General features: G+C 32.3%; 1 protein-coding gene across 3 annotated transcripts; it reads right to left on the bottom strand.

Moving 5' to 3' along the window:
* Positions 1-484: 484 nt before the first annotated feature.
* Positions 485-10974, bottom strand: LOC133679833 (probable disease resistance protein At4g27220). Of its 3 annotated transcripts, XM_062102552.1 has the most exons (5): positions 10338-10609; positions 10159-10249; positions 2427-4522; positions 1215-2284; positions 485-962 (listed from the first exon to the last, which is right to left on the bottom strand). In XM_062102552.1, exons 1-5 carry the CDS (start codon positions 10346-10348, stop codon positions 925-927), a joined length of 3306 nt encoding a protein of 1101 aa, XP_061958536.1. In that variant the 5' UTR covers positions 10349-10609; the 3' UTR covers positions 485-924. The 3 variants fall into 3 exon arrangements, with proteins under 3 accessions (XP_061958536.1, XP_061958544.1, XP_061958528.1); XM_062102560.1 differs by lacking the exons at positions 485-962; positions 10338-10609 and adding an exon at positions 10803-10974 and having other exon boundaries at positions 1127-2284; XM_062102544.1 differs by lacking the exon at positions 485-962 and having other exon boundaries at positions 1127-2284; positions 10338-10363.
* Positions 10975-11967: the final 993 nt, after the last annotated feature.

The raw sequence follows: 11967 nt of genomic DNA, 5'->3' as shown, positions 1-11967 counted from the left end.
CAGATGATCATAGATCTTATTGTCTCTTCCATATTATATCATTCTCGGGAGTATCTGCAACCCATTTTGAGCTAGAGATGCTTTATTCGTGTCAGCTGATATATTATCCCATTCTAACACTGCTCAAGCATATGTAGCTCACACCTCTCCCGATCAACCTTATGAAATCGGCACGTTCCCCCAGTTATAATGCAACTACTCCATGTAAAAAACTCTCGAGTTGGGACTCTAGTAATCATAAGGCTGTGGTTTTTTTTTAAAATATAAATTTCTGCTACCAGTTTGTTGACAGTAATGATATTGCCGAAATTACAGAGCTAGCAGCCTGCAAGCGAAACTCCTTTAGCGTTTCATCCAGTGTACCTCCTTAGATAACATCCTTTCTTCCACCTTGCTAGTTTATTGTCTTGTTACTAGTAGATTTCATTTGCTTGATACTTGTTAGTTATTACTCTACATGCTAACAGCACTACACTTCCAAAAATACATGAACAGCTGAAATTCATTGATAAAAACATGACACATTTCTCAGCATCGCTTCACATTACAGTTTTTCTTCGAAAGCAGGTACAGAGTCTTGCATACACATTGCAAGTAAAAAAAATAAAAATTAAAAGGTAGTAAAAATAGAGAACAATGGATAACTTACATTAGGATGCAGGAAGATTTTTAACTTGATGAGATAGTACTGCTAAGGAATATTAGATTTTACAGCAAAAACCCAAAACAATTATTTTTTTCAGTTCCCAGAATGATTCTTGATGCCTTTAACACCGTAAATTCTCCAGAGGCTCTGTTCCCTCCTCACATTTGGCTGATTGTCTTTGTTGTAATGCTTTATTTTCTTCCAGGCTGTCTGCATCTCTTCCCAATTTTATTTGCACCTTCTCCACAAATTTCAATTCTATGGTTTCTTGTGATAATTCAAGGGGATGGATCCTCCGATCTCTCTAGACTCGCAACTGAAAGAAAATGGTGAAAATGGAAGTGAGGAGTGAAAAAATGGAAAAGGCAATGGAGAGTGGGCACTTGGAAATACCAACAATGTAGAAACTGAAATGAATCAGATGAGGAAGAAGATTTCTACAAAAGTGAATTAAAACAATGAAGATTCAGAGATGTACCATTTTGGCAATGCATTTTATTGAACTTCTTTTCCCACTACTAAAATAAAGACTCCCGAAACACACACAGGGGTTGAAGGGCAATCTTACTGTTGGAATTGCCCCACTCCACTGATTCCCACCATTCTTTTGGATATGCCTGGATTTTTCGAAGTGGTGTTGGGCCATTAGCATGGTTGCGATGAGAGAGTGATATCCTCTTTAGATTTGGGCAGTTAACCACAAGAATTTCTTGTAGAGAACCACAAATCACTTCCCCGTGGAAAATGCTTTTTAGCTCCGGTAAGTTGCTTAATTTCAAAGCCTTCAAATTTGGGAGAGTGGTAACAGCGTAGTGGCTGCTGCTGCTGCTATCTTCAACCATCATGCCTTCTTCTTCATCCTCTATTGCTATTATCTCCTCCATTTGGTCACAGTCATCAACTTCAATCACTTCCAAGTTTGTGAGATTTGGCAACAAGTCAAGGGAGAACAGATTTTTCATACTTGGACATTCACCTATTGTCACTTTTTTAAGATGAGAGAAGGTACCATTAGATTGCCATGATGGTGGGGCAGCTCCTTCTCTTGTAATGAAGACACAAAAATTCTTCAAATTTTTAAGGTATAGCGATTCGAGGCTTTCAAATATATCCGTGGAGGATTCTGACATCGAAGCCAAGCACTCTATCCCATCACATTCCCACATCCCCAACGACTTCAGTGAAGTTGCATGTTTAAATGGAGAAACATCGCATAAGCTCCTTGCGTCGTGACATCTTCCGATTGAGAAAGATGAAACATCTTCTGGGAGCTCAAGAAACCTTCCTTTTTCACCGATTTGGCAATCATGAACCAAAACTTCTTTATAAAAGACTTCCTCTGGTGTCATATAAAGTAAAGAATCCATATCTGGATCCACACCTAGTTGTCCTATTGTGAAGAAGTATGTGGTCAGATATTGCCTCACTTCTGGAGATTTGAGGTACTTCTTGAAGTCAACAAGATCACAGAATTGGTATCTCAAAGTTTCCATCCTCTTCAAGCATGCTACTTCCTCTACTCGTACTGTCTTGAAAATGCCGGACGCCCGGTTCACGTTAAGGAATTGTAGCTGTGAGAGCTTAGGTAATATACCAGCAGGCATCTCCTTAAGACTATTTCCAAAAAGATTAAGATACCTGAGATGGTATAGCAGATGGTCCAAATGGTGTCAGTCATTCTATCCTGTATGATGTTTGCTATTTCAGATCAATGAATTTTGATCGAAGTATTTCACAGTCAAAAAGAGGGTAAAGAGAAGGAAAAAAAAAGAGAGGATACCTGAGATTGGACAGCATTTCCATCCCTTGAGGCAGTTCTTCAAGTGCAGTATAGCGGAGATCCAATTTCCTCAACTCCCTAAGCTTTGCTAATGATGGTATATATCTTAGATTGTGACACCTTCTGAGATATAAAGCAGTGAGATTCACCAAATCGGAGAAGGAACTTGGCAATTCCCGGATAGCGGTGGCTGATAGATCAAGAACCTTGAGCCCTCGCAAATGTTTGAAAAAGGAATCCGCAATCATTTCTAGCTTGAAATTTGAGAATAAAAACAATGTTGAAAGCTTGGGACACATTGGTGAACAGCCAGAGGGAATTTCCTTGAGGTGATTTTTCATTAACGAAACTCTCATGACATCCACTTTCCACTCATCCTCATCTGGTAATTCTTTTAGTTGCTCCTCAACTTCAACCATGATTGGTGATTTCTCCCTCAGTTTCTGAAGAGCCATATCTCGAATCAAGTCATGCATCTTGAAACATCTGTAGTCTTCTTTGCTTATATAACTTTCCAGTAAGCAAGCATTTTCAAGCTTGTTAAGCATAGCCTGACCTCTATCATATTCTGCCTGCCTGCTCTTCATTGGTTGAATTATTCCCTCATCGATCAAATAACCTATCAAGTCCTCTCTATCTACGGTGAAATCCTCTGGAAAAAATGCACAGTATAAGAGACACTGTTGCAATGCTGAGTCATTCAAGTGAATATAACTAAATCTCAAAATATGGAATACCTCGGGTTCCATGTCTTCTACCCCAACTTCTGATCGTTTCAATTCTGTCAATGCATTCCTCCATTCATACAAGTCATTCACTTCCCTCATGCTTCCTGCCATTGCTATAATCCCAAGTGGTAGACAAGCGCATTCTGCTGCAACAGATTTTGCTATGTCTGCGACTTCAGGAGAAAGATCAGCATAATGGCGCTGCCCAAGTTTCTCCACGAACAAATTCCAAGCTTCTTCTTTAGTAAGAAGTTCTACTTTGATGCTCTTTTGGCAACCCATCCGCCGACAAACTTCTAACGATCGACTTGTGAGAATCAACTTGCACGCGTTAACTTCAACAGGTATGCCCACCATTTCTAGCAGAAAATGATTCCATAAATCATCTAGAATGAGAACAGATTTTCCCTTGGCAACTAATGCTTTAGACAACTTTGCAGCTCTTTTCTTCTCATCCTCTTCATTTGAAAGGTCTAAATTAATAGCTTTGGCAATAAGATACTGCAATTTACTGATGGTGAAATTTTGTGATACAGTAACCCAAAACACATAATTGAAAGAACTTGGTCTTTGTAGCAGCTGATTATGGATATGCGTCACCAGTGATGTTTTTCCGACACCGCCCATCCCATAAATGCCAACACTTGAGACGTCATCCTTCATTAACCAAGACCAGATCATCTCCTTATTTCTGTCAGAAGCCTGACCTACCAGCTTTGTTGTCAGTAATGCTTCTCCTTTAGCCTTATGTGCATGAAGCCCTTCAGAAACTCTACTTTCGTCAGTAACTATGGACACGCTACCGGTGAAGTTGTCTGTCAAATTTTCCACTCCACCATCTGAAGCATCTGCTCCTTGCTCTTCATAAACTCTAACTTGGTCAATAAGTTCAATCCCTTCCACGGTTCTGCTGTGTGTCCAATTCTCTGTATCTAGCATGCCTTCATAAACTCCTTGCCCTTGAGAACCACCAGCTTCGTTAATAACCATCAACTCTTCAATAAACTGATCTTCCCATCTCGTACTCTCTGTCCCATCTTCCATTGCCATATCTCGGAGATCCCTCCCTTCTTGCTCCATTCTTTGAGCTTCTACATTTGGAACTGGATGATCAATTGGTGGGATGGCATTTTGTTTTTTGTGCATTGCTTGGTAGGCTGCTGCTTTAACATCAACGGGTACTCTTCCACAAACACCAACTCCTTTCCCACTTTCTCCTGACAAATGATATTTGAACCTTGAGATTGAAGTAGACGCAGCAAATGAAGATTTGCAAAATTTGCACTTGAAAGGACCACCATCACTTGTCTTCTCAACATGATCCCAAAATGGATCGGTATGTTTAACCCTCTTCTTTTGTGGGCGCTCCTACAGACACCAAATCAGCATTAATGAAAGGAAAACAATGACTGATGTTTTTCAATTAGGAAAAAAAAAGAGAGAAGCTAGCCGCCTCGCCCCCCACTCTCTCCCGCCTACCGTCTCATTGTCTCAACAGCCTCTCTTTATTCTTTTGATCCAATAGACTGTGTTTAATGACATTAACAAAGAGTTTACAATTAAAAAAAAAAAAACAAAGTATCTTAAATCTTCATCTTATGAATTTGCTTTTACTCATACTGGGTTTCTCGTAACATCGCTTTAGAAAAACAAAATCCATAGTGAGGGTAAACAAACAAACCAAATCCATCCAAGAAATAAATATTGAGGGCATTTACAAAGAACGAGAGAATTTAAGAGCAACATAGTGGACGAAGTTGCACGAAGCACTGCACAAACCCGTTTTCAAGGTAGTAGCATTGGGTCAACCGTTTGGAAATTGGTTAAATCAGCTCTACTGCTTTGATTTTGAACATGTCAACCGTTACACTTTCAATTTGAAGTCACACAAGCCGAATGAGTCATTTGAGGAAATTTTCACTAAATTTAATTTTAAATTTAAGTTAGATAGAGAGTTTGGTTGAATAAAAAAATTTTAATTTTTTTTAATTTCATTTTTATATTTTTTAAAAGATCAATTAGGTTATTTTTGAATTAGCTAAATTGACTGTATTATATTAAAAAACTCATACATGATTTAATTTTAAATCTGAATTAGACAATAAGTTGGGTCGAGAGATTTTTTTATTAGTTTTTTTTAATCTCATTTTCATGTTTTTTACTAATCGACCGGGTTATATTTGAACCCATCAAGTTATTTTGTACAGCCTTACAATTTCACTATCTCCCTCCATGAATAAAAACATAATTTTAAAACGATTTTTATATTCCACATATTTTTATTTAGATTTCATTTAGGGCTGCTGTTGAACTAACTTTTCATCAATTTTTGATTTATTTTGCTTCAAATTAAATATATTTTTAGTGTTTTTAGATTGTTTTAATGTGTTAATGTCAAATAAATTTTAAAAAATAAAAAAAATATTATTTTAATGCATTTCTAAATAAAAAATACTTTGAAAAACAACATCTACTACACCTTCAAACAGAACTTTAATATTATCAAAATGTCCTTCTATTTGAAAATTACTTTAATATTATGATTTTAATTTTAGTTAATAAAAAATTAAAAAAAAAGCTGATATAATCTATTAGATTAATACCCAGCGGGTTGTTGTTTACTAAGTAATTTGTAAATATTAATGAATATTATATTATGTGTTTTAGTTAATAAAAATATATATTTTTTGTTGAGAAATGTTTATAATATACATGCACCAACCCCAAATTAAAAGCTAGGGTAGTGATTAAGGAGATTTGCTTTTTATTTCATATTTTTATATGGATTTAATATTTGAATGATTTATTTTTTTGAATATACTAAATTAATGAGGAAAGTACACTTTTAAGATCATCAATAAATAAACTTAAATATTAATTAGTAGATAAATCCACTTTAAAATCTTCTAAACTTGGAAATATAAAAAAAATATTATAGATGCACTAACACAAACAACTTGTTTGAAATAAAATCACATGCTAAATTGAATTCAATTCATAAATAAATTTGAATTCAATTAATAACTTATTATAATTCTTATGTTTAAATAAAATATTAAACCACACAATTGAATTCAGTTATTGTGTTTTAATTTGCTTACGGAAATGAATTAAATTAACAATCTTGACTATTTTTTAATTTAAAAATCATTTTTGTTATAAATTTATCCCTTTATATACTCTTGTGGATGTTTCTAGTTTACAAATCCAACTTCTTCATGTTTTCCAAAGGTAACATAGTTTTCTATTAAACTTGGGTTAAATATCTTGCCAAACCCACAGTATTTGGTTTTGACAAATATGTCAGACCCAACGTTTAGTTGGGTTTGACAACATATTTGACCCAAGTTTAGTTGGGTCAGATATGGATGTCAAACTCAAGTACCTTGGGTCTGGTATTATTGTTATTGTTATTATTATTGTTGTTGTTATTATTGTTGTTGTTGTTGTTGTTATGATTATGATTATTATTATTATTATTATTATTGAAGTAAACTTGGGTTAGATATGTTTGTTAAACTCAAGCAATCGCTTGGATCTAGTATGACTGTTAGAGTCAAAACGCCTGGGTCTTGTGTGGCCTTCAGACCTAGGAGCGTGGGTCTAGTATGACCGCCAGACCCAAGTCTTGTGGGTTTGGTATTAACACTAGATTCAAGATGTGGATCTAACATGACCATCAAACTTAAGACTCTTGGATCTAACATGATTGGAAACACTTTTAATATATATTTATTTTTATTTTAAAAAAATAATATTAGCCCACTGAAACACACATAACAATGTACTAGTAAAATCTATAGCTGGATGTATTTCATCCACGCCTCGGCTAAGCATTATATTTATTCTCGCGTGCTGTTATAAGTTGTTAAATCTATTTTTATTTTGTTTTTTATGAGACCTGGTTAGGTGTGCGTTTATAAAATATTATTTTTAAAGTTAATTTTAATAAGAATTGATTTGTAAATAAGAGGGTTTCTCTTAGATTTTTTTTTATATTTTTTATCAATTAAATTCTATTTTAAATTCAAATTAGTAAACTAAAGAAAACAACTAAATCAGACTATATATAAAATCGTAAGACAATTATTTCAATTACGATGTCTTTACGGGGAAAATGCTTATAGTGATAACCTAAAGAGCAATAGTTCTCACGAAAAAAAGAAGTTAAGAACATGTAGTGGATTCATTAAACTAAATTAATTTAATGTAATATGATTTTAGTTCATGGTATTAGTTGCTAAGCACAATATCTTATTCTTAATCTTTACTCCTAATATAATAAAACAAAATGAACAGTTAAAGTACAATGTAGTCCATAAAATTGTCACACTTTTTATTTATTTGATCCCTAAAGTTTTGTTAAAGTTTATTTTAGTGCTTTACTTTTTTTTTCATATTTTTCATTTTGGTCCTTAAATTTTCATTATTTGGTCCATGTAGTTTTGGTTAAATTTCATTCTAGTCCCTTAATTTTTAATATTGGTCCCTAGAGCTTTGGATATTTGTGTTCTTTTGATCAATCACATTAAAAAAAAAAACTCAATCTTGGCTTTATTGGGTTTGTCTTCAAGAGAAGAGTTTGATATAGGTGATTTTGGCATTTAATCATGCTAGAAAAAATAAATTGAAATCTAGAAAGTTTTTTTTGTTTAGATTGATTTTGGATTTTAGATTAATTAGAAAGTGTTTTGGGTTTAAAATAGGATTATTAAGATTTCTAGGATGTTTTTTTTTGTCATATTTTTAAGTAAAAACATGTTGAAAATAGGATTTTAGGGGTCCCAAAACTTGAACCTTGATTTTCTGGTCATCAATGGGGACCAAAATTTGTTATAGTGGATGATGCATTCTTCCCTCTATTTAAAAAAAAAAAAATACTCTTGAGTGGACGACAAGTGATCTACTCATTTTTTTAAATGATGCAATATGGAAATGGCCTTCAGGCCTACGTGTGTTTTGGCCAAATTTAGTTTTTAAATTGGACAGATAATTTGTTGTTCACCTAGTTTTTTTTTGAAAAAAAAAAACAATGAAAGTTGTCTAATGCCAAGAATTTGCTCACTGGAGAGATGGCTGAAAAATCAAGGGGTGTTTTTCTGATCTAAAATCTATTATTCAATCTATTTTTACTTAAAAACGCCTAATTAATACCTTTAGAATCTCAAAAAACCAATCTATGAATTCAAAAATGCCAAAAAGATTCAAAAACATATAATCAACATTGATATATGTTTTTAGGAAATATGAAGGTTTAAAAAGACTCCAATGAGACTTCTCTCACTAAATAGAACTCGTCGACATTGAGATCAATCTTTTTTGCTATTAAAGTATGGTCAACTAATAACTTTTTCTCTATTTCATCATTTAAAGTGTGATTTTTTCTCCTCTCTCAAATCTAGCGACTGAAATGTGAATAAAATAAAGTTTCGAAATAATTTCAAAACTAAGAGGACAAAAAAAAAACCGGACAAAATCTTAAGGCTAAATTTTCAAAAAAGAGTTGCTATTTTACTAAACTTTCAATTTGGGTCCTCTCATCTTTCATTTTTTCCAAACAATAAAATTTAATTATTTTTAAAAAATTGAGAACAAACACATTGCTTGAATGTTTTTTTTATATTGTTATAAACTGACAGAAAGCAAAACAAAACAAATCATCAGGCTAAATAATCAATCAATACGATGTAAAAGGATGAAATTAAAAAAAAATGAGAGAATTAAAAAAAAAGGACCAGATGAGAATTGTTTTTTCTAAAATAAATGGCTATCATTTCACGTAATTTTTAATTTTGTTCCTTTTAATTTTATTTTTTCACAAACAACAAATTTTTTTTTATCAAAATAATAAACCAACACAATGTCGAGATGGTTTTTAAACACCGCTATAACCAGAAAAAAGAAATACAAAAAAAACATCAAGCCCAATCATTAATCAATAAAACATGAAAAGATAAAATTAAAAAAATAGTTCATAAAATAAATGAAGAACCAAAAAAAAAATTTGAAAATAGGAGATATTCTATTTTTTTTTAACATTTCTACACATATTTAATTTCACCTCCAATAAATTTATGTCAATTTTAAAACTTAAGATATCTCTATGAATGGTACTAATGTAAATATGCTATTGCTCCAAAAAGCCAATGATGAAAGATCAATGACGGGAAACATACAAGGGTAAAAATAAAATTGAAGTAAAAGAGATAGAGCCAAAGTAAATAAAAAGCGGTCCAATGCCAAGAATTTGTTCACTAGAGTTGGCTGAAAAATCAAAGGGTGTTTTTCTAATCTTCAAATCCATTATTTAATCTATTTTTACAGTCTCAAAAATCAAACTATCAACTCACAAATGCAAAAAAATCCAAAAAAACATAATCAACCTTGATATACTTTTTAAAGTAAAATAAAGATTTTAAAAATATTTTAATGAAACTCCTTTCGTTTTGTTGAATAGAAGTTGTTAACACATAAATTAAATTTTTTTATTAAAATATAGCCACTTGACAATTTTATTTTATTTTATTATTTAATGTGTGACTTTTTATCTTCTCTCTCAAAATTAGAAATTGGAATGTGAATAAAATAATCATTTAATTTTCAAACTAAAAGGATCACAAAAACAATCGGATAAAATCTTAAGGCTAGATTTTTAAGAAACAGCTGCTATTTTACTAAACTTACAACTTTGGTCCTCTCATCTTAAGGCTAAAATCTTAGAGTCCAATTGAATGAAATGCTCTCTACACCGAGTGAATTTTTTTTTTATTCAAGTATCTATAATGTTCGTATGAGATAATGCAGAAAGCTGTACCGGGGCAAGTTGCTACCATTGGATTGACTGATAGCATAAACCTCTACTCAAAGCTCGTTGTACCAGTAGGAAATTGTTGGATTAAACAAAAAAGCAAGCTGGGGATTCTTGCTTTCTTAAGCATGATCAAGTCAAATATAACAAGAACATAGCACTAACAATATTAAGCAAAAGTGAAAGGAAAACATACTTGGTCCATTATATTGTCTTCAAGGATTTTGATTAGCACACAGAAGAAGGAACCAGTGCCAAGCTGGTCGACAACCAGGAGACCTCCTGTCCTGCTTTGAGAGAAAGAAAGAATTAAGTGAAGTTCAGAGCCAAAAAGAATCAGTAAAAGGAAGCAAAGTATTCTATACAAGGCCATACCAAGATGTCATACATACATACAGAAACTAGATGAACGTTTTCCAAGATAAACACAAGGAAATCGAGAACCGTCATAAAGGGTAAGATCAACTATTAGCCAAAAACTAGATGAGAATATGCCAATTAGGTCCTGAGCAGCGACACACAAAATCAAAGAGTTACAAGAAGGTCCCATATGTTAGTCCCTCAAGCACGCAGTCTGTTTGATTCACACACTAGATTAATGACACCAAAAATTGTTTGTAAAGCTCAATAAGATACTTTTAATTCTTTTTTTTTTTTGAGAATTTTAATTCACGCTTTACTGTAGCTCGTAGGAACACAATGAGGAAGAAACTATGTCCTGAACTCTGATCTGATCAAGTCAAGAACTCCTGAACAATATCAGGGTAAAAAGAGTAACTTGCAAGAATTCTAGATGACATGTAATATTGGAGAAAAGAAAAAAGAGAACATCGAGCTTACCTGGCCCAACAAGATCGATCTTTAAACGATGATCTGACTTAATCAGAACTCAGAAGGAGTTAGACAAGCAGTGATGAAGGGAGAAGAGAATGTGGCATGCACAGCTAGGAAAGGAATTTAGTGCAGCGTAGAAGAAACGCAATTTATTCATGTCAGGCAATGGTTTTTCATCGTCAACGGTTTATAGACAAATAAAAAACATGGCATGTGTTGTTGTGTCTGGTGGCTTTTCGTGGCCCAGAAGGCTACTCAAGTCTCGACAAAAAATATTAGTATTGGCTGCAATTGGGACAAAACATAAGATCACAATCTCTATCTTATATTTGATTGGTTGTAATTTATGATAGTTTGTTTTCGTATTTTAAAAATATTTTGAAAAAAATTATTATTTTTTATTTTAAATTAATTTTTTTAAAAATTATTATTTTTTTATTTTAAATTAATTTTTTTTATGTTTTCAGAACATTTTACTAATATCAAAAATAATTTTTTAATATATTTTAAAGTAAAAATATACTTTAAAAAACAATTACTACCATACTTTCAAACATCCCCTTAGATTTTTTTTGCTGGTTTTTCATGATAATTTAATTTTTTTTTCTTACAATGTTATTCATTTTTTATTAAATTTTCCAATCTCATAAAATATAGATAAAATGAAAAATGCATTTAAAAAGGGTAATTAATTGAGCCATTGATCCATTCAATGTCATATCCAATTCTAGTATCTGACCAAACTCTACTTGTACAAAATGCATTCATGATATCTAATTTCAGGCGCCTGCCATTTTCAAATTCCGCCTGTGTTTTGTTAACATAACCATGGGCATAACAATTGATAACAACCAGAATTTTATGAGACGAAGCTCCCTCTGTCTCACCTCCTTCCATATTATCAGAAAATTAATAAATAAAAATTAAAACATTGATGAAATATTTTCATCGATAAATTATAATAAATTTTACCAATAAAATATTTTCTTGTTATATTCATCAGTAAACATCAATGAAAATATTTCATTGGTATATACCAAGAAAATTATAATGGAAAAGAAAAATTAAAACAAAGAAAAAAAGTAAAATAACGTGTCATTTATACCGATAAAATTATCCATTGATAAACTATTATGTTCTCCCTGATACTATTCATTATGTCAATTACAAA

This window comes from Populus nigra, chromosome 1 (assembly GCF_951802175.1).
Source record: "Populus nigra chromosome 1, ddPopNigr1.1, whole genome shotgun sequence".
NCBI classification, from domain to species: domain Eukaryota; kingdom Viridiplantae; phylum Streptophyta; class Magnoliopsida; order Malpighiales; family Salicaceae; genus Populus; species Populus nigra.
The sequence above is the reverse complement of the archived record's forward strand: the minus strand, read 5'-3'. Positions and strand labels throughout refer to the sequence as shown.